At 43.7% G+C, this 20,425-nt stretch overlaps 1 protein-coding gene across 1 annotated transcript in view; it reads left to right on the top strand.

Moving 5' to 3' along the window:
- The window catches only part of GFUS (GDP-L-fucose synthase), a 31,777-nt gene extending 16,339 nt beyond the window's left edge, over window positions 1-15,438 (top strand). The window contains exons 5-11 of the mRNA XM_060775971.2: window positions 838-911; window positions 3,612-3,745; window positions 3,966-4,030; window positions 5,817-5,883; window positions 10,200-10,279; window positions 10,430-10,529; window positions 13,282-15,438. Of these exons, the coding sequence (XP_060631954.2) occupies window positions 838-911; window positions 3,612-3,745; window positions 3,966-4,030; window positions 5,817-5,883; window positions 10,200-10,279; window positions 10,430-10,529; window positions 13,282-13,337 (576 nt within the window). The 3' untranslated portion in view covers window positions 13,338-15,438. The remainder of the gene's footprint in view (window positions 1-837; window positions 912-3,611; window positions 3,746-3,965; window positions 4,031-5,816; window positions 5,884-10,199; window positions 10,280-10,429; window positions 10,530-13,281) is intronic.
- The last annotated feature ends 4,987 nt before the right edge of the window (window positions 15,439-20,425 follow it).

Raw genomic sequence — 20,425 nt, 5'->3', positions numbered from 1 at the left:
GGGGGGGTGATTTTGTCATTTGGGAGTTGTAGTTGCTGGGATTTATAGACAACTTACAATCAAAGAGCATTCTGAACTCCACCAACAATGGAATGGAACCAAACTTGGCACACAGAACTTCTATTACCAACATACTGTAAGGGTTTGGTGGCACTGACCTTGAGTTTGGGAGTTGTAGTTCACCTACATCCAGAGAACACTGTGGACTCAAAAAGTGATGGATCTGGACCAAACTTGGTGCAGATACTCAATATGCCCACATGTGAACACTGGTGGAGTTTGGGGAAAATAGGACTTGACATTTGGGAGTTGTAATTACTGGGATTTATAGTTCACCTACAATCAAAGGGCATTCTGAACCCCAGCAGCGATAGAATTGGGCCAAACTCCCCACAGAGAACCCCCATAACCAACAGAAAGTACTGTGTTTTCTGATGGTTATTGGTGACCCCTCTGACATCCCCTCGTGACCCCCCCAAAGGGTCCTGACCCTCAGGTTGAGAAGCACTGACTTAGACTATTTTGGTGGCCTTTCTCTGGACACTTTCCATCTTTTACATCTCTTCCTTCATTTGCTTTGCCCAGAATCGGACACAGCGTTATTATTCCAGGTGAAGAGCTTTGACCAAAACAGAAGAGAATACACATACAACTTCCCACAATCTGGACACTAGAATTGCATTGGCCTTTTTAGCTGCATCACACCGTTGACTGACATTCACGCCTTCCTAACCATGCCTGTCTTTCCTCATCTTTCCTCTACCTTCACTTCCTAGTTTTGATTTCGCCAAGTTTTTAAGACACTAATTGAAAACAATGGTGAATGTTCCCTTCCAGATCCACAACGGTCCCCCACACAGCTCAAACTTTGGCTATTCCTATGCAAAGAGGATGATTGACGTCCAGAACAGGTATGTCCCTTCTGGCTCTCTTTCTTGTCCCTGAGAACTTGCTCAGTTTATAAACCATTCCCTGTTTCAGGCTGTTTCCGTCAATATCAATAGCTGGATGGCTTTTATGTAAGGCTCCAGTGGGGAAAGGACAGTCTCCCCAGAGGCTCTAGTGCAAGCATGGGTAAACTTGGGCTCTCCAGGTGTTTTGGACTTCAACTCCCACAATTCCTAACAGCCTCAGGCCCCTTCCTTTTCCCCCTCAGCTGCTTGTTGTTGTTGTTGTTGTTGTTGTTGATCTCGCCACAAGGAGACCCAGAGCGGCTTTATTTAAATTATCCTTTGGAGTTTTGGAAATCTCCATAACCTTTTGCAGATTTTATGATCTTTGGAAAGGTATGACCTTGTTAAAAGTTCATTTATTTATTTATTTATTTGCTTCACTTGTATATCGCTCTTCTCAGCCCTCAGGCGACTCAGAGTGGTTAACAACCAATTCAACAGTACAAAACAGATCATTAGTCAATTAAAACAGCAATATCAATTAATTAACATCAAAACATCAATACAACAATAAACAAAATAACAATCCATCACGTCTCATCAATAGAATCAGCATCCACTCCCATTGTCCATTAATCCATATTCCAATAGTCAGTCAATTGCACTGCTTAGTTGAAAGCCTGTTCGAAGAGCCAGGTCTTCACTCTCTTCCTGAATGCCAATAAGGAGGAGGCCGATCTGATGTCTGTAGGAAGGGCGTTCCACAGCCGAGGGGCCACTACTGAGAAGGCCCTGTCTCTCGTCCCCGCCAGGCGTGCTTGTGAGGCCAGCAGGACCAAGAGCAGGAGCTCCCCAGACGATCTTAACGTCCTAACTGGTTCATAGGAGGAGATGCGTTTGGACAGATAGGTCGGGCCAGAACCGTTTAGGGCTTTAAAGGCTAAAGCCAGCACTTTGAATTGTGCCCGGTAGCAAATTGGCAGCCAGTGGAGCTGGCGCAACAGAGGAGTGGTATGCTCCCTGAGTGCCGCTCCTGTTAACAACCTGGCTGCCGAACGCTGGACCATTTGAAGCTTCCGAGCAGTCTTCAAAGACAACCCCACGTAGAGAGCTTTGCAGTAGTCTATACGGGATGTAACCCGTGGCCAAGTCAGACTTCCCAAGGAACGGGCGCAGCTGGCGCACAAGTTTTAGCAGTGCGAATGCTCCCCTGGTCACTGCTGAGACCTGGGGTTCCAGGCTCAGCGATGAGTCCAAGATCACACCCAAACTGCGAACCTGCGTCTTCAAGGGGAGTGTGACCCCATCCAACACAGGCTGTAACCCTATGCCCTGTTCAGCCTCATCCAGACCGTTACAGCGGCCAAGCACCGGTTCAGGACCTGAACAGCCTCCTTAGAAGTAGGTGGAAAGGAGTGACAGAGTGACAAAGTCACAACTTTTTGAAAAAGGATGCCATAACCTTTTGGGAAAATGGCAGTTAGGTCTCTCAGCTGTTAAACTGATATCCTAAATACGTCTTTGGAGTGTTAGGGACAAAAATATGCCAATGCACAGAAAGATATACAGCAGGATTTCAGAATATTTATAATATTACTAGCCATCCGCTGCCACGCGTTGCTGTGGCCCAGTCTGATGATCTGGAAAATAAAGTAATGAGAAAGTGGTGGTTTGTAACATAAGTAATGTCTTTCTGCTTGTGGATCAACAGTATTTCTTGCTGTTTCTTTGTCAGTGTTGATGTGGAGAGTGTCTGGTTTGCCTACTCTGGAACATACAACATATCATTGTCCCATTTCGTTACCCAAAACATCTACTCTCCCTTAAAATATGTTGTTGTTGTTCATTCGTTCAGTCGTCTCCGACTCTTTGTGACCTCATGGACCAGCCCACGCCAGAGCTCCCTGTCGGCCGTCACCACCCCCAGCTCCTTCAAGGTCAGTCCAGTCACTTCAAGGATGCCATCCATCCATCTTGCCCTTAAAATATATTTCTCTTTAAATCTTGCTCTCAAAAGATAAAAATAAGTAGACTTCTTTAAAAGTAACATAGTTGGTTTGCTCACTAACTCCATATATTCAACATCCAGGTACTTTGCATCTCAGTCTAGTTCGAAGTAGGATTTGACGTAGTTTCTCTGTGCAGGTAACACAGGGCATCTTTCTTAGAATCAGCACTTCATAATCTAAAGCATCTCTCTATTCTGAGAGTCCAGTAGAGTCTCTGACTGAAAGTCCAATGGAGTCTCTAAGCATACTGTTGATACTGAAGTCTAAAGTATACTGTTCTAAAATAGAGTCTGAGTCCTAAACAAGCCCAGACCAGTAAGCGATCTGAATTATATACATAACAAATAACTAGTGGAGGCTTGAAGAAGGTTGCTATTTCCAACATGGAGCATCAAAACAAAAACATAACATAACAAAAAAAGAATCCCAAGCTCACTCTATCTACAGTCATTCGGAACAATTATATAAGCAGTGGGTGGTTGTAGGTTTTTTTGGAAGATTCCGGCCATGAAAGCCTTCGACAGTACAATAATATAAGCAGATAGTCGTTCTTTTGACTTATCTTATCGAGCTATGATGTCCAATCGTGACAGTTCTTGGAGATGTTGTATAATGGAACAACCTTTTTTCAAGCCCTTGTTAAGGCTCTGATTTAATTAAGCTTGCAACATTTTCCCCTTCCTCTTTTTGCTCATTTTCCTCCCATCAGGGCTTACTTCGAACAGTTCGGTTGCCGCTTCACTGCCGTCATCCCCACCAATGTCTTTGGGCCTCACGACAACTACAACATCGAGGACGGCCATGTCCTCCCGGGGCTCATCCACAAAGTGTACTTAGCAAAGAGTGAGTATGTAGCACAAGAATATAAAACTCTCATTTGAAATGGCTTCTGTGCTGTTGCTTGAATATCCTCCAGGTGTTTTGGACTTCAACAGTCAGTAGGCTGTTAGGAACGGTGGGAGTTGGAGTCCAAAACACCTGGAGGGAGGGCCCAAGTTTGTCCATACCTGGTTTAGAGCCACTCAGCTAAAAGTATTCATTCAATATTCCTTATCTTTTGCAGAAAACGGCACGGCTCTTACTGTCTGGGGGACAGGAAAGCCCAGGAGGCAGTTCATTTACTCTCTGGTAATCTTGATATTTTGATATTTGGGAGATCTGGGTGAATGGGAGCTGTTTGTGGGCCAGGATTCTTTCCCTTCTTCAGCTTGACTTCCATCAGAGGTTGACCATTTTGGAAAAGCATGATATAACGGAAGCACGTATTATATACTATTATGAATCTCGCCGCTTGCCACCACTATAATGGAAAGAGGGAATCCCCCTTATAATCTAACACCAAATATCAATGTATATCGTGCCGCTGGACACTAATACAAAGGATCAAGTGATATACTATAATATATCCCACAGCTGAACACCACTGTGAAGGATTGTTTGTAATATCACACTGAGCGATAGTATGGTAGCAAGTTCATGTTAGATATGTGTAATGGTAGAGTGAACATTGCTTCAGTCTTCTTTTGGTTTAATGCTGCCACCACCCAAGATGTCTTGGTTTAATGCTGCCACCACTTTGGTTTAATGCTGCCACCATCCAAGATGTCTTAGGAATTTTAAAATGAGTTTCTGAGGTAACCTTTTCCCTTCTCTGCCAACATGGCTCTCCCCTTAGCTCCTAAAATGACTGTTTGGATAAGAGACCTTTCTGTGGTATTAGGATGTTAAACTGACTGGAAATTCTACTCAAGGATTACCAATGGAATGAGTAACAATAGAGGCTTCTTCAAAGTCAGAGAAAAGATTTATTTATAAAAACGAACAGACAACTGACTTCTTCTTTTGAGAGGCACAAACGCTTGACTTGTTACTATAGCGCAATATCTTAATGGTTGCTTAAAAAGAGTTTCTTGACTTGGTTACAAACAGAGCTAATCTCACAGATATAGCTACTGGTTACAAACAAAATCCCTCACTCTGCTTCAGCGAAATAGCAATGAGTTCTTGACTAACCTAACCCAGGCTGTCTTCTGAGCAATTTGCTAACTCTCACCTTTTACAGCTAACTTACTCAAACTAGAGAGCAAATTCCTTGTGTTGTCTCCCACAAGTAATCAGGACGCTGCTTGGCCTTTCTTGCCAATTATTCAGCCCTGCCTGACCCAAATGCTTTCTCTCAGAAAAACAGAGTCTCAAAACCACTTCTGCTCCCTTCGGTTTCCAAATCCCAACTCTCTCTCTTCTCAGAAGCTGAAATCTTTTCCCTCCTAAGTCTTGGCTCCTCCCATCTGCTCTAGCCAATCCCAGGAGACCTCCAACTCCTCCCATCTCCTATCTATCCTCCCTCAAGATGGCTGCTTTACTGGCAGACACTCTCAAAATGGAGGTTTGTCATACTGTCTTCCCAGGCTTCTATTGTGGCCTGTAAGGTAAGAGTCATTGCACATGACCTTTCAGAGAAGAGCCAAAAACCAATTTGCGTAGACTCTTCTCAAGTGGTATATAACCAGATGTAATATTCAAGGCAATTCAGTTCAAGGCTTCAGTTATTAGACTGAGTCTATTGTCTCTGATCTGTTAGGAAAACAGACATTTGCCAGTGCATGAAAGCAGCAGTGTTTTCAGTGCCAAAAAACCTATCTATTCTCCCATAAAACAGCTTGTTTCTTTATCATGCACTCAAGAGACAAAAATGAAGTAGGCTTTGGTAAAGTAACATATTTGGTTTACTCACAACTTCATGTGTTCATGTGGGAGGTTTCCAGGTGATGGACCAGGGCAGTCAATAGTAGGAAGACATCTGGAGCCATATGTATATGTTTGTGGGTATTGGCACTCCCTCAGATTCGGAATGATTATGCAACTCTTGAAAGACCAGGATTGGACCCAAATCTCTCTTCTGTTCTACCTGCAGGACTTGGCACGTCTCTTCCTCTGGGTATTAAGAGAATACGACGAAGTAGAACCCATCATTTTGTCTGGTGAGGTCTGCCTTGTTAAATTTGCACTTCCTTCAGCATCTCCATCTCCCATGCAGGTGTATGATTGCTCCCAAATAGTAGGAGCTGGTGATTCCTGCCTCAGTTCAGTGATGAAGCTGCCTAGATCAGTGTTTCTCAACCTCCCTACTGCCATGACCCCTTAATACTGTCCCTCATGTTGTGGTGACCCCCAACCATGAAATTATTTTCGTTGCTACTTCATAACTGTAATTTTGCTACTGTTACGAATTGTAATGTAAATATATGATATGCAGGATGTATTTTCATTCACTGGACCAAGTTTGGCACACATACCCAATACACCCAAATTTGAATACTGGTAGAGTTGGGGGAGGGGGGATTGATTTTGTCATTTGGGAGAAGTAGTTGCTGGGATTTATAGTTCACCTAAAGCATTCTGAACTCCACCAACAATTGGAATTGAACCAATCTTGGCACACAGAACTCCCATGATCATTGGCCTTGAGTTTTGGAGTTGTAGTTCACCTTCATCCAGAGATGATGGAGGTGGATCCAACAATGATGGATCTGGTCCAAACTTGGCATGAATACTCAATATGCCTGAATGTGAACACTGGTGGAGTTTGGGGATAATAGACCTTGACATTTGGGTGTTGTAGTTGCCCAGATAGATATTTCGTCTACAATCAAAGACCATTCTGACCCCCACCAACGATAGAATTGGGCCAAACTTTCCAAACCCCCATGATGAACAGAAAACACTGTGTTTTCTGATGGTCTTTGGTGACCCCTCTGACACCCTCTCATGACCCCCCTAGGGGTCCCAACCCCCAGGTTGAGAAACATTGGTCTAGATCAGGCATGGGGAACCTTCGGCCCTCCAGGTGTGGTGGACTTCAACTCCCACAATTCCTTGAGGCCAAGGTAAGCCTTTGGGGCGAATGCCGAGCCTCAAGGAATTGTGGGAGTTGAAGTCCACCACACCTGGAGGGCCGAAGGTTCCTGACCCCTGGTCTAGATGTTTAGATGAGCTGTCCAAGGTGCTGAGCTCTGTTTTGGAAATAGGAATCAGCACCTTGGATAGCTCACCTCACATTGGAAACAAATTTCCCACAACTCAGGTTTCAGTGAGAACCACTGATCTTAAGACGAGACTGAGATGTATTCTCGGAATTGATTTCAAGTGCTGAGATCCAGTTTTGGAAGCAACAACTCTATAAGGGCCAGCAGTGTAGTTTTTGAGCCACAAACTGTAGAGTCCATAATAAGACACCATCAGGGGTCCCATCTACTCTCACTCCGGCCTCCAACTCTGAGCTTGTTACTACAGTGTTCCCTCACTTATTGCGGGTGTTCAGTTCCAGGACCACCCGCAATAAGTGAAAATTCACAAAGTAGGGACACTATATTAATTTTAATATATATACAGCCAAAAATTGGGCTGAAGGACGAACCAAACCCGCTTCCAGACATCGCTGGAGAAACCAGTACCAGGCACAGGGAAGGCATGCTGCTTGGCACGGCGTTCCGCAGCCCTTTTGAAGCTCCTGAGGGTGTCCAGCCCAGCCAATTAACGGACAGCAGGGTCTGCCTCCCATTGGCTGGCCACTTTACTGGAACTTCTCCTGCTGCAGAGGAGTCTGCTGGGAAGAAGAAGGCCCCTCTGGCACCATGGCAGAGGAAGGAAAGTGTCACGTTGCCAGGGCTCTGCCTTATTTAGGTAGAGATGAACCAAACTCCCAGTTTTATCAAACAGTTTAATTAAAACAGTGCTTACTTGCTGGCTGTTTTAATAGACCAAAATATAAAACATAAAGATTGCACACAACCACAGAATAAACAAAAACTGATAGCAAAAGCTACACCGTAGTCAAAGTGTCCAGTCCAGTGGTCAAATGCCGAGAGTTCAATAAACAAAGTCCAGGGATCAAGAGTCTATACCGTAGTCAAAAGCCAGTCCAGAGGTTCAAGGTTCCAAGATTACAGGAGACAGGTCAGGATACCGAAAATCCAACAGACCTGGGGGAAAAACCAGCAGCATCCACCACCAAAATATGACAATACTTTTCTCTCAAAGATCAGCCCCAAGGTTAGCTCCTTAAATCCAGTAACACTCAGCTTGCAACCTATCCCCTGCACACCTCCACCCTTAATTGCTTTTACCTGTAAACTGTTACTTACAAACTACTCAGCCCTTTAGAACCAAGACTTACATTAACCCTTCCATCACCAACTGCCAGGTCTACCACCACCAACCACCATCAACTATGGAACATATGACAGAAAGCAAGCAAGGAGGGAGGGAGGGGAGGGAAGGAGGAGGATGGATGTGGGGTGGCGGGCTCACCTCATTGCTCCATCTACTTTGATGCTGAGTCATTTTGATCAAGTATTTTCTCCTTGTTCTTTGATTGCCGGCATTTTATGGTGTCGTAAAATACCTCCCTGCTTTATAAGCAGTACCTAATTTTTCTACTCACAGTTCAGCTGTTTTCAAACTGCTTAGGTATACAGTAAGCTAGGCTTAACAGTCGGGTGCTCAATCTGACGGGCTTCAAACTTGCTACCTTCTGGTCGACAGTGATCTATTGCTGTGGGCGATTAACCAGTTGTGCCCTTTAGCTCTCATATCTCCTCTCAGCCTTCTCCAAGTTAAACTAACCCAGTTTATTTATTTATTTACTATTTAAAACATTTTTATTCGCCCTTCTCACCCCGAAGGGGACTCAGGGCGGAGCACAGCATATATACGGCAAACATTCGATGCCGGGACACAAATTCACATACAATACATAAACATTTAAAAACATTTATCAAAATATTAAAATACACCATTTAAAACCGTACTCGTCATCCGTGTAAAATCTAATTGGCCTGGTCATCTTTCCTATTGCCACTTTATTGCCCTGTCCTGAAAGCTTGGTCCCACAGCCAAGTTTTTACCATCCTTCTAAAGGACAGGAGGGAGGGGGCCGACCTGATCTCACCAGAAAGGGAGTTTCATAGCCAGGGAGCAATCACCGAGAAGGCCCTATCTCTCATCCCCACCAATCGCGCCTGTGACAGTTCGCAGGATCTTAATCTCTGCGATGGTTCATAGGGGGAGATGTGTTCGGACAGGTAATTTGGGCCAGGGCTGTTTAGGGCTTTATTGGCCAAAGCCAGCACTTTGAATTGTGCAAACTGGCAGCCAGTGGAGCTGGCGTAACATGGGAGTTGTACGGTCCCTGTATGCCGCCCCTGTTATTAACCTGGCTGCCTCTCATTGGACTATTTGAAGCTTCTGAGCAGTCTTCAAGGGCAATCCCATGTAGAATGCGTTGCAGTAGTCTATCCTAGATGTAACAAGAGTGTGGACCACCATGGCCAAGTCTGACTTCCCAAGGTATGGGTGCAGCTGGCGCACAAGGTTTAATTGTACGAACGCTTCCCTGGCCACCGCTGCAACCTGAGATTCCAGGCTCTGCGATGATTTCAGGAGAACTCCCAAGCTGCGGACCTGCGCCTTCAAGGGGAGTGTAACCCCATCCAGCACAGGTTGCAACCCTATACCCTGTTCAGCCTTGCAACTGACCAGGAGGACCTCTGTCTTGTCTGGATTCAACTTCAGTTTGCTTGCCCTCATCCAGACAGTCACAGTGGCCAGGCACCGGTTCAGGTCCTTAGCAGCAGGTGGAAATGAGTGATAGAGTTTATTGTTGTTGTTGTTATTATTATTATGTTTGTTATTACTTTCTTTTTCTCTCCATAAAGAGACTCTTTAAGCCTCTCCTCGGAGGGATTTGCGGTTTGACCAAACCTTTGACCATTTTGGTTGCCTTCTTCTGAACTCCTTCCACCTTGTTTGGGGCCCTTTGGTGCATCCTGCTCCCAAACCAGCACTGAAATAGCTCATTTAAAGCAACTAGAAAATGCCTGGATGCAGTTCCATAACAAGTTGGGGAGAATTAGATAAACACCTGGAGGTCCTATAGCTTGTACACTAGGGAGAAAATGGAGACAAGACTATCAGTATTTGAAAGTTAACAGGCTATAAGCAACATTGCACTGACAAAGAATGCCCTTTCGACCAGTATTTGAAAGAGAAAAATGTACACCTCAAAGACAATCCTGCTGGATCTAAAATCCCTCTCCCAATAGGCAGAATATGGCAAAAGTCAGCAGAATTTGACACCCCCCAAAGTAGCAAAGGAGGAGTCTGTTTTCAAACTCCATTAATCTATTTGGCAGGAGGAAGGGGGTGGTGGAGAAGTGGGCATGTAGCAATGGTTTGTGTGAACGTGGAGAACCCCCCACGCTTGCCATAACAGTGCATGCTGGGTTTCCATCTTCAGTTGGAGAAGAAGACGAAGTCTCCATACGAGAAGCGGCGGACAGCATCGTGAGAGCCATGGACTTCAAGGGAGAGGTCCTTGTATCTTTTGGAAGGGTTTCCTAATAAAGACCTTTTGTAAAAAAAAATGCCTTTATATTCCAGTCAGTTTTGGGAAGAAGGACTTCCTTCTTCCTAGAGTCAGGCAACACCCAATTACTTGTATTTCCTTTAACCTGAGCCTTTTCTTAGTTTGACGCAACCAAGTCAGATGGGCAGTTCAAGAAAACAGCCAGCAACAAGAAGCTGAAGGCACACCTCCCAGATTTCAAATTCACACCTTTTGACAGAGGTAAGGACAAACAAACCAAAGGTCGACATGGAAAGCAGCCCCATTTCTTTGCCTTACAATCATCATCATCATCATCATCATCATCATCATCATCTTTATTTATACCCCGCCACCATCTCCCCAATGGGGACTCGGGTGGCTTACATGAGGCCAAGCTCAAACAACAATTACAATAAAGAAAAACCGAGAACGCAAATTGAAAACGCAAACAATAAACAACAACATCATAGTTACATAAAACATGTGAATACATAACAATGCAAAAATTACACTAAACACAAGTACAATGACAATGTACTTGTAATGCTACATGTAATGATTAAAAAGACGAACTGATTAAAACTAATTAAAACAGTTCGAAGTTTCAACTTTTCCTGGCCTTCCCGCATTGTAGTACAGTGTTCCCTCACTTATTGCGAGTGTTCTGTTCCAGGACCACCTGCGATAAATGAAGATCTGCAAAGTAGTGACGTGCCACCCACTCAAGTGGGCAGAGTGTCCCTGCTTCACGGCAGCCTCTTCTTCACCACCTCCGCTGCTCCCCACCTCGGAGGTCCCTTCCTCGCCATACTGGACTCCCAAGCCTGGTGCGCAGCCGTTCGAGGAAAGAGCGGAGAGCAGTGGAAGGACGAGGAAGAGGACGCCAATGCTGCCAAGACCCTCTTCGGCAGCGGCCTCCTCCTTCTCGCCACTTCCACTGCTCCCCACCTTGGAGGTCCCTTCCTCGCCAGGCTGGACTCCCAAACCTGGTGCCCAGCCGTTCAAGAAAGGAGCGGAGAGCAGCGGAAGGATGAGGAAAAGGACGCCAACGTTGCCAAGACCCTCTTCGGCAGCGGCCTCCTCCTTCTCGCCACCTCCACTGCTCCCCACCTCAGAGGTCCCTTCCTCGCCAGGCTCGGCACCCTTGGGAACCCAGCCTGGCGAGAAAGGAATGGGGAGGAGCTATACAGTGTTCCCTTGCTGCTCCCCGCAAAACAGCGAGTCCACAGAAACAAACCGCGAAGTAGCGAGGGACTTTTCTCTGTAGCGTTGTGCTTTCAAGTCAACTCTGGTTTGTGGTGACCCTAAAGCAAGTGTGGGCAAACTGTATTTCAAGGCAGACATGTATTTCAAGGCAGACATGAGCCAACTTGGGCCCTCCAGGTGTTTTGTACTCCAACTCCCACAATTCCTAACAGCCTCCTTTCTGTTAGAAATTGTGGGAGTTGAAGTCCAAAACCCCTGGAGAGCCCATACCTGATGTACTGTCATGGCTTGATAGTATGGAATAATCGGAGTTGTAATTTTGCGAGATCTTTAGCTTTGCATTGTTGTAGGATTTTTCGGGCCAAATGGCCATGTTCTAGAGGCATTCTCTCCTGACGTTTCACCTGCATCGATGGCAAGCATCCTCAGAGGTTGTGAGGTCTGTTGGGACTAGGAAAATGGGTTTATATATCTATGGAATGTCCAGAGTGGGACAAAGGACTCTTGTCTGCTGGAGCTAGGTGTGAATGTTTCAACTGACCACCTTGATTAGCATTTGATGGCCTGGCAGTGCCTAGGGGAATGTTTTGTTGAGAGGTGATTAGATGTCCCTGATTGTTTCCTTTCTGTTGTTTTGCTGTTGTAATATTGGACTTTTTTTAATACTGGTAGCCAGATTTTGTTCATTTGGCTACCAGTATTCAAAGATTCCCCCAGGCACTGCCAACGATGGAATTGAACCAAACTTGGCACACAGTTCTCCCATGACCAACAGAAAAACAGTCTCCTTTGGTTTTGGAGTTGTAGTTCACCTACATCCAGAGATCACTGTGGACTCAAACAATGATGGATCTGGACCAAACTCTACACGAATACTCAATATGCCCAAATGTGAACACTGGTGGCGTTTGCGGAAAATAGAATCTTGACATTTGGGAGTTGTAGTTGTTGGGATTTATAGTTCACCTACAATCACAGAGCATTCTGAACCCCACTAACGATAGAATTGGGCCAAACCTTCCACACAAAACCCCCATGTGGGCCACAGCAATGCGTGGCAGGGGACGGCTAGTAATAATAATAATAATAATAATAATTATTATTATTATTATTATTATTATTGGACTTGACAGAGTGCTTTTAGGACAATGACTTAAATCAGCAGTTCTTTGAAGGGTTTTATTCTGCTTTTATATTGTTTTTATTTAAATTGTATATTTATGCTTTTGGTTGTGGGCACCATGGTGTGCCGGTTGTTAGCCGCCCTGAATCCCTCTGCGGAGGTCAAAATAGGATGGGTTACAAATGTCCTAAATCTCTCAAAAATGACTCTTTTTGGGCTTCTTTGGCGCTGACCACCTTTTCTCTGTCAGGATAGTTGTAGTTATTTCACATATATGTTTTTCAGAGTGTTAGTATTGTATATCAAAGATGGATTCAGTTATGTTCAGTTGTGTGCTAGAATTGTAGTCACTAGAGGCAGTGAGAGTAAAGTAAAGTCCTTGAAACTGAGATAACAGAAATTCTTTTGCTCTGAGAAGAAAAAGGGAGTTAACCAGCCGGATGGGCAGGATGTTTTCTTTCTGTGTGTTTAGTCTTGTACTTTGTAGTCGCCATTTTTTCATTATCAAAATGTAGTCGCTTGTGAATAGACGCTTCTAGTAAAGCTATTTTGGAACTGAAGAAGAATACTGTGTGGTGATTGAGTCTGTGTGTTTTGGAAACCTCACACTTGCTGTGCCAGACTGGAGAGTCTAACTCTGACATTCTCCCCTTCCTTTCATAGCTGTGAAGGAAACGTGTGACTGGTTTTGTTCCAACTACGACATCGCCCGGAAATGACAACAAGAGACGAAGCCGCTGCATCTCCCTAAAATGTTGCATCCAGACTCAGGGTGTCTTTCACTGGAGCAAACAATGGAGAATTTGAAAAAGGACTGTTCAGGGTATTGGAACAGCAGGCTTCAAGGAAGACTCTTTCTCTTTCTCAAAACAGTCGTAGATCTTCGAAAAAAGGAGTTGCTTTTATTTATGAAGCACGACTTCGTAGCTGGGTGGCGGGGCTTACGTTGCTTTCCTAGAAGCAGTTATGGGAAACCTTGCAAAGGGATGGAGTTGCGTTGACCAGGGAACCAACCCAACTGGCTCTGCTGCTTGTTTACGTGTCAAATAGTCAGGACTTCCTTCGTGGTTTTTTCCAAAGTGAAGTTCTGTTTTGCCTCAAATCATCTACTTTTGGGGAGATTCCACTCACCTGAAGCCACGGCAAGGAGAGGAAAAATCTAATGCACCAAATCATTCCATTCCTTCTTTCTGATCATCTTGAAAACCACAAAAGAAGCACTTGATCTGGGGTGATTTCAGAATCCCTGCTCCTTGTTTTCTTTAAAGTTGCTTGGCAATTAAAGGAGGAAAAATACAAAATGAGCCTCATATAGATTTCTTAATAGGCAAGGCAGAGCTTAGGAGGATTGCTTTGGGTACTACAACTCCCAGAATCCCCCCAGCACGTACAGCCACTTGCTGGGAGTTGTAGTCTGAAAGGCAACATCGTTCCCAAGTTTGAGAGCAAAACGGAGAGGAAAGGGCATGAAGGTATACCTTTTCCAGAAGGGAAATTTATTTATGTATCGTGTCAGGGGCAAACCAAACAGTTGTATTGCATTTTTTAACAATCAATCAAACAAACAAACAAACAAAACACAAAGATTGCAAGCTTGGTAGTAGATTAAATGCCCTTGGACCAGTATCTGGGCACTTGGAGTGCCTCTGGTGTTGCCGCAAGAAGGTCCTCCATTGTGCTCAGGTTGCATTGCAGCAGGTGGTCAGTGGTTTGCTCTTCTCCACACTCGCATGTCGAGGATTCCACTTTGTGGCCCCATTTCTTGAGGTTGGCTCTGCATCTCGTGGTGCCAGAGCGCAGTCCGTTCAGCGCCTTCCAAATCTCCCAGTTTTCTGTGTGCCCAGGGGGAGTCTCTCATTTAGTATCAGCCATTGATTGAGATTCTGGGTTTGAGCCTGCCACTTTTGGACTCTCGCTTGCTGAGGTGTTCCAGCGAGGGTCTCTGAAGATCTTAGAAAACTATTTCTAGATTGAAGTCGTTGACGTGCTGGCTGATACCCAAACAAGGGATGAGCTGGAGATGTCACTGCCTTGGCCCTTTCACTATTGGCTGCAACTTCCCGGCGGATGTCAGGTGGTGCAATACCCGCTTGACAGTGTAATTTCTCCAGTGGTGTGGGCCATAGACATCCTGTGATAATACAGCTTGTCTCATTAAGAGCCACATCCACTGTTTTAGCGTGGTGAGATGTATTCCACACTGGGCATGCATACTCAGCAGCAGAGTAGCATAGTGCAAGGGCAGATGTCTTCACTGTGTCTGGTTGTGATCCCCAGGTTGTGCCAGTCAGCTTTCGTATGATATTGTTTCTAGCGCCCACTTTTTGCTTGATATTCAGGTAGTGCTTCTTGTAGGTCAGAGCACGGTCCAGAGTGACTCCCAGGTATTTGGGTGAGAAGGGAAATGAAAGAGGGAAATGTACAAAACTCAGGGAGAAAGTAGATGCTTCGTATACAGAAATTCCCAGCTTTGAGACCCAACGGCTGATGCTCTGAAGATCGAAGACTGCAAAGGAGCCGTTCACTCTGAGTGGTTTCTAGCCACAGAATTATGGTTTGTCAAGTTACGTGTCTCTCCTGCAGGAATGTTTGCGACCGTAAAGGCAAACTCTTAAGTTAGCATTGATGGTCCTTTCTTAACGTCTTCCACAAAGAAGGAAAAGTTCTCTACCTGTCGCAGGTAACGAGCATCTCTACTTCAAGGGGGAAAGGCACAGGTCTCCTTCCATTCAGCAAGCCAGTTGCTTAATTTTCCTCCCTTGTTGCAATTCAGCAAATGAATCCATTGTAAACCAAATTCAATAAAAGTGTCCATTCTTACCTACGTGGTCTGCTTCTACCTGCTGCTTTAAGCAAAAGCTTTTTTTGCCATAGTTTTGAAAATTGTACAGGTTATCATGGTATCTGGATTTCTGGGACAGCTTTGAAAGAAAAGACATCATCTGCCCTAATTTCATCTCTTGTTAAGAGCAATTATTATAAGGATTTATAGATCCAGCTGTTACTTACCTTGCAGGAGAATCCCATTCTTTATTGTTGTATTTTCAGCGGACTAGAGACTTGAAAGCCTGTTTCTAAAACCCACTTTGTTTCAATTTCTGATGATGCTAAAAGATCTGTTATAGAACTCCAATATGCTGATGATAATGTAGTTTGTGTGCATTCAGAAGAAGATCTACAAGCCATTCTAAAAAACCTTTGCGGGAGCATATAAGAAGCTCGGCATTCATTGACTGTCATGTTGCTAGGGCTTGACCTCGTTTAGGTAGAGATGAATCAAACTCCCAGTTTTATCAAACAGTTTAATTAAAACAGCACTTACTTGCTGGCTGTTTTTATAGTCCAAAATATAAAACACAAAGATAGCATGCAGCTACAGAATAAACAAAAACTGATAGCAAAAATAACTTCGTAGTCAAAAGGGTCCAGTCCAGTGGTCAAATGCCAAGAGTTCAATAAACAAAGTCCAGGGATCAAGAGTTTATACCATAGTCAAAAGCCAGTCCAAAGGTTCAAGGTTCCAGGATTCCAAGATTACAGGAGACAGGTCAGGATACCGAAAAATCCAACAGACCTAGGGGGAAAACCATCAGCATCCACCACCAAAACACAACAGATACTTTTCTCCCAAAGATCAGTCCCAAGGCTAGTTCCTTATATCCAGAAACACCCAGCTGCAACCCATCTCTTGCATACCTCCACCCTTAATTGCTTTCACCCATGAACTCTTACTTACAAACTCCTCAGCCCTTTAGAACCAAAACTTACATTAACCCTTCCATCACCAACTGCTAGGTCTACCACCACCAACCACCATCAACTATGGAACATATGACATTAACCTTGCAAAAGCATTCGACACAGTGAATGGCAGCGCTCTCTGGACCATCCTCCAAAAAATCGGGTGCCCAAACAAATTCGTGAACATCCTGCGGCTCCTCCATGATGACATGATGGCAACAGTCCTAGACAGCAATGGCTCCCAAAGTGACCCATTTAAGGTGGAATCAGGTGTCAAACAGGGATGTGTTGTTGCCCCAACCTTATTTTCCATCTTCATCACTATGATACTTCATCTTGTTGATAAAATAATAATAATAATAATAATAATAATAATAATCTTTATTTATACCCCGCCACCATCTCCCCAATGGGGATTCAGAGCGGCTTGAAGGACCAAAAATCAATTGCACTACGTTGGAAAGAAGCCTCCTGAACCGCTGCTCCAATGTGGCCGAAGATGTTCTCTCACAAATCCCGCAACAACAAACCAGGGATGTGCTTGCAGCACTGCCTAGTTTGGAAGAAGTCAGCAATGCCATCAGCCAACAAAAAAATAACAAAGCCAGCGGACCTGATGGGATCCCTGCTGAACTCTTTAAAGAGGGAGGACCTGAGCTGATACACCAACTCCACCTGCTCATAGAAAAAGTGTGGGTGACTGAGAAAATCCCAACAGATTTCAAGGATGCCACCATCACCACCCTCTTCAAAAAAGAACATACTGCATAAACTATCATATCTCCCTTCTAACCTCCGCTGGGAAAATCCTCGCAAGAATCCTTGCAAACCGCCTTCTGCCCCTCTCAGAAGACACCCTCCCAGAATCCCAGAACGGCTTCTGCCCCTCCAGAGGAACCGTGGACATGATCTTCACTGCACGACAGCTCCAAGAAAAATGCAGGGAACAAAACCAACCTCTGTACATGGCATTCATCGACCTTGCAAAGGCATTCGACACAGTGAATCGCAGCACTCTCTGGACCATCCTCCAAAAAATCGGGTGCCCAAGCAAATTTGTGAACATCCTGCGGCTCCTCCATGATGATATGATGGCAACAGGCTTGGACAGCAATGGCTCCCAAAGTGACCCATTTAAGGTGGAATCGGGTGTCAAACAGGGATGTGTTATTGCCCCAACTCTATTCTCCATCTTCATCGCTATGATACTTCACCTTGTTGATGGGAAGCTTCCCACCGGAGTGGAAATCATCTATCGGACAGATGGCAAGCTGTTTCACCTCAGCAGACTGAAAGCCAAAACCATGGTTACAACAACATCTGTTATAGAACTCCAGTATGCTGATGACAATGCCGTCTGTGCGCATTCAGAAGACCTACAAGCCACTCTAAACACCTTTGCAGAAGCATATGAGAAGCTCGGCCTTTCATTGAACTTTGAGAAAACCAAAGTGCTCTTCCAGCAATCACCAGCCAACCCCTTTCCAATGCCAGAAATACAGCTTAATGGTGTAACATTAGAAAATGGTGACCATTTCCGCTCCCTTGGCAGCCACCTCTCCAACAAAGTCAACATTGATGCTGAAATACAACACTGCCTGAGCTCTGCAAGTGCAGCATTTTTCCAAATGAAGCAGAGTGTGTTTGAGGATCGGGACATCCGCAGGGAGACCAAGGTGCTTGTCTATAAAGCTATTGTCCTCTCAACCCTACTTTATTCCTGCGAGACGTGGACTGTCTACAGATGTCACATGCAACTCCTGGAACGATTCCATCAGCGCTGCCTCCAAAAAATCCTGCAAAACTCTTGGGAAGTCAGGCGGACAAATGTCACCGTGGTGAAAGAAGAAGCAAAGACCACCAGCATTGAAGCAATGGTCCTCCACCATCAACTTTGTTGGACTGAATGCCTCAAGATCACTGCCTCCCAAAGTGGTTGCACTACTCCCAACTCAAGAATGGAAAACAGAATGTTGTTGGACAGGAAAAGAGATTTTTAAATGGGCTTAAAGCCAACCTTAAAAACTGTGGCACAGACACTGAGAACTGGGAAAACCTGGCCCTTGAGCGCTCTAACTGGAGGTCAGCTGTGACCAGCAGTGATGAGGAATTCAAAGAGGCATGAATGGAGGCTGTTAGGAATTGTGGAAGTCCAAAACACATGGAGGGCCCAAGTTTGCCCATGCCTGGTCTAGACCTTCAGGTGTTGGTGTACTATAATTCCAGGCTCAGTATTGAGGAATGCTGGGAACTATAGTCCGACATCCAAAGAACCATATGATTCCCACTCGGAAAACAATAACATAAAATATATTTTAGTAAAACACATTTATTAAGAGTTTGTGTGCAAACTTCACAATTTCAGACATAGTACAACAAGTCACATTTTTTGGATAATAGCAAAGGAGATAAATCTCCCATAGAACAAAACATGCAATCGAAACACACGAGGGTTGGCTCAATTATTGCAACTAGAACGCAGGGAATATTGAAAAACCAGCTTGCAACCTCAGCCTGCAAATCCTTTCCTTCGGTATCAATACTTATCATAATAAATAAGACAATAATCTGTTTTGTTCTGGGACATTGTAGCTTATATTGGTACGAATCGGGTCTCTCCAGGTATTGACGGACTGTAATTCCTAGCAGCCTTGGCCAGTGTTGAGGAATGCTGGGAGTTGTAGTCCAACATCTGGAGAACCACATGATTCTCACTCTTAGCTAGACTGGGATAAAACCACTGACTTTTCTTCTTGTACCAGATTATATTGGTATGAATTGGGTCTCTCCAGGTGTTGATGAACTGTAATTCCTAGCAGGCTTAGCCAGTGTTGAGGAATGCTGGGAGTTGTAGTCCAATATCTGGAGGACCAGATGATTCTCACCCTTAGCTAGACTGGGATAAAACCACTGACTTTTCTTCTTGTACCAGATTATATTGGTACGAATCGGGTCTCTCCAGGTATTGACGGACTGTAATTCCTAGCAGTCTTGGCCAGTGTTGAGGAATGCTGGGAGTTGTAGGCCAACATCCAGAAAACCACATGAATCTCACCCTTAGCTAGACTATGTTTTCTCTCTTAACAGATTTATTATATTATATTATATTTATATATAATATAATATATTATAATTATTAATTCCTAGCAGACTTGGCCAGTGCTGAAGAATGCTGGGAGTTGTAGTCCAACATCTGGAGGACCACATGATTCTCACTCTTAGCTAGACTAGGATAAAACCACTGGCTTTTCTTCTTGTAACAGATTTAATATATTATATTATATTAATATATAATATAATAATTAATTCCTAGCAGCCTTGGCCAGTGTTGAGGAATGCTGGGAGTTGTAGTCCAACATCTGGAGGACCACATGGTTCTCACCCTTAGTTAGACTGGGATAAAACCACTGACTTTTCTTCTTGTAACGGATTTAATATATTATATTATATTATATTTTTATATAATATAATATATTATAATAATTCCTAGCAGCCTTGGCCAGTGTTGAGGAATGCTGGAAGTTGTAGTCCAACATCCGGAGAACCACATGATTCTCACCCTTAACTAGACTGGGATAAAACTACTGACTTTTCCTTTTGTAACAGATTTAATATATTATATCATATTTATATATAATATAATATAATAATTAATTCCTAGCAGCCTTGGCCAGTGTTGAGGAATGCTGGGAGTTGTAGTCCAACATCTGGGGGACCACATGATTCTCACCCTTAGCTAGACTGGGATAAAACCGCTGACTTTTCTCTCTTAACGGATTTATTATATTATATTATATTATATTATATATTATATTATATTATATAAATATATAATATATTTATTTATTTATTATAAATAAATATATTAAATAAATATATTTATTATAATAAATATATTTATTATAAATATTAATATAATATAATATTTACTATATTATATAAATATATATTATATATTATTATATATTATTATATATTATTATATATTATTATATTATATTATATTATATATTATTATATTATATTATATATTATTATATGATATGATACGATATGATATGATATT

Source organism: Anolis sagrei, chromosome 4 (genome assembly GCF_037176765.1).
Source record: "Anolis sagrei isolate rAnoSag1 chromosome 4, rAnoSag1.mat, whole genome shotgun sequence".
Classification (NCBI taxonomy): domain Eukaryota; kingdom Metazoa; phylum Chordata; class Lepidosauria; order Squamata; family Dactyloidae; genus Anolis; species Anolis sagrei.
The sequence above is the reverse complement of the archived record's forward strand: the minus strand, read 5'-3'. Positions and strand labels throughout refer to the sequence as shown.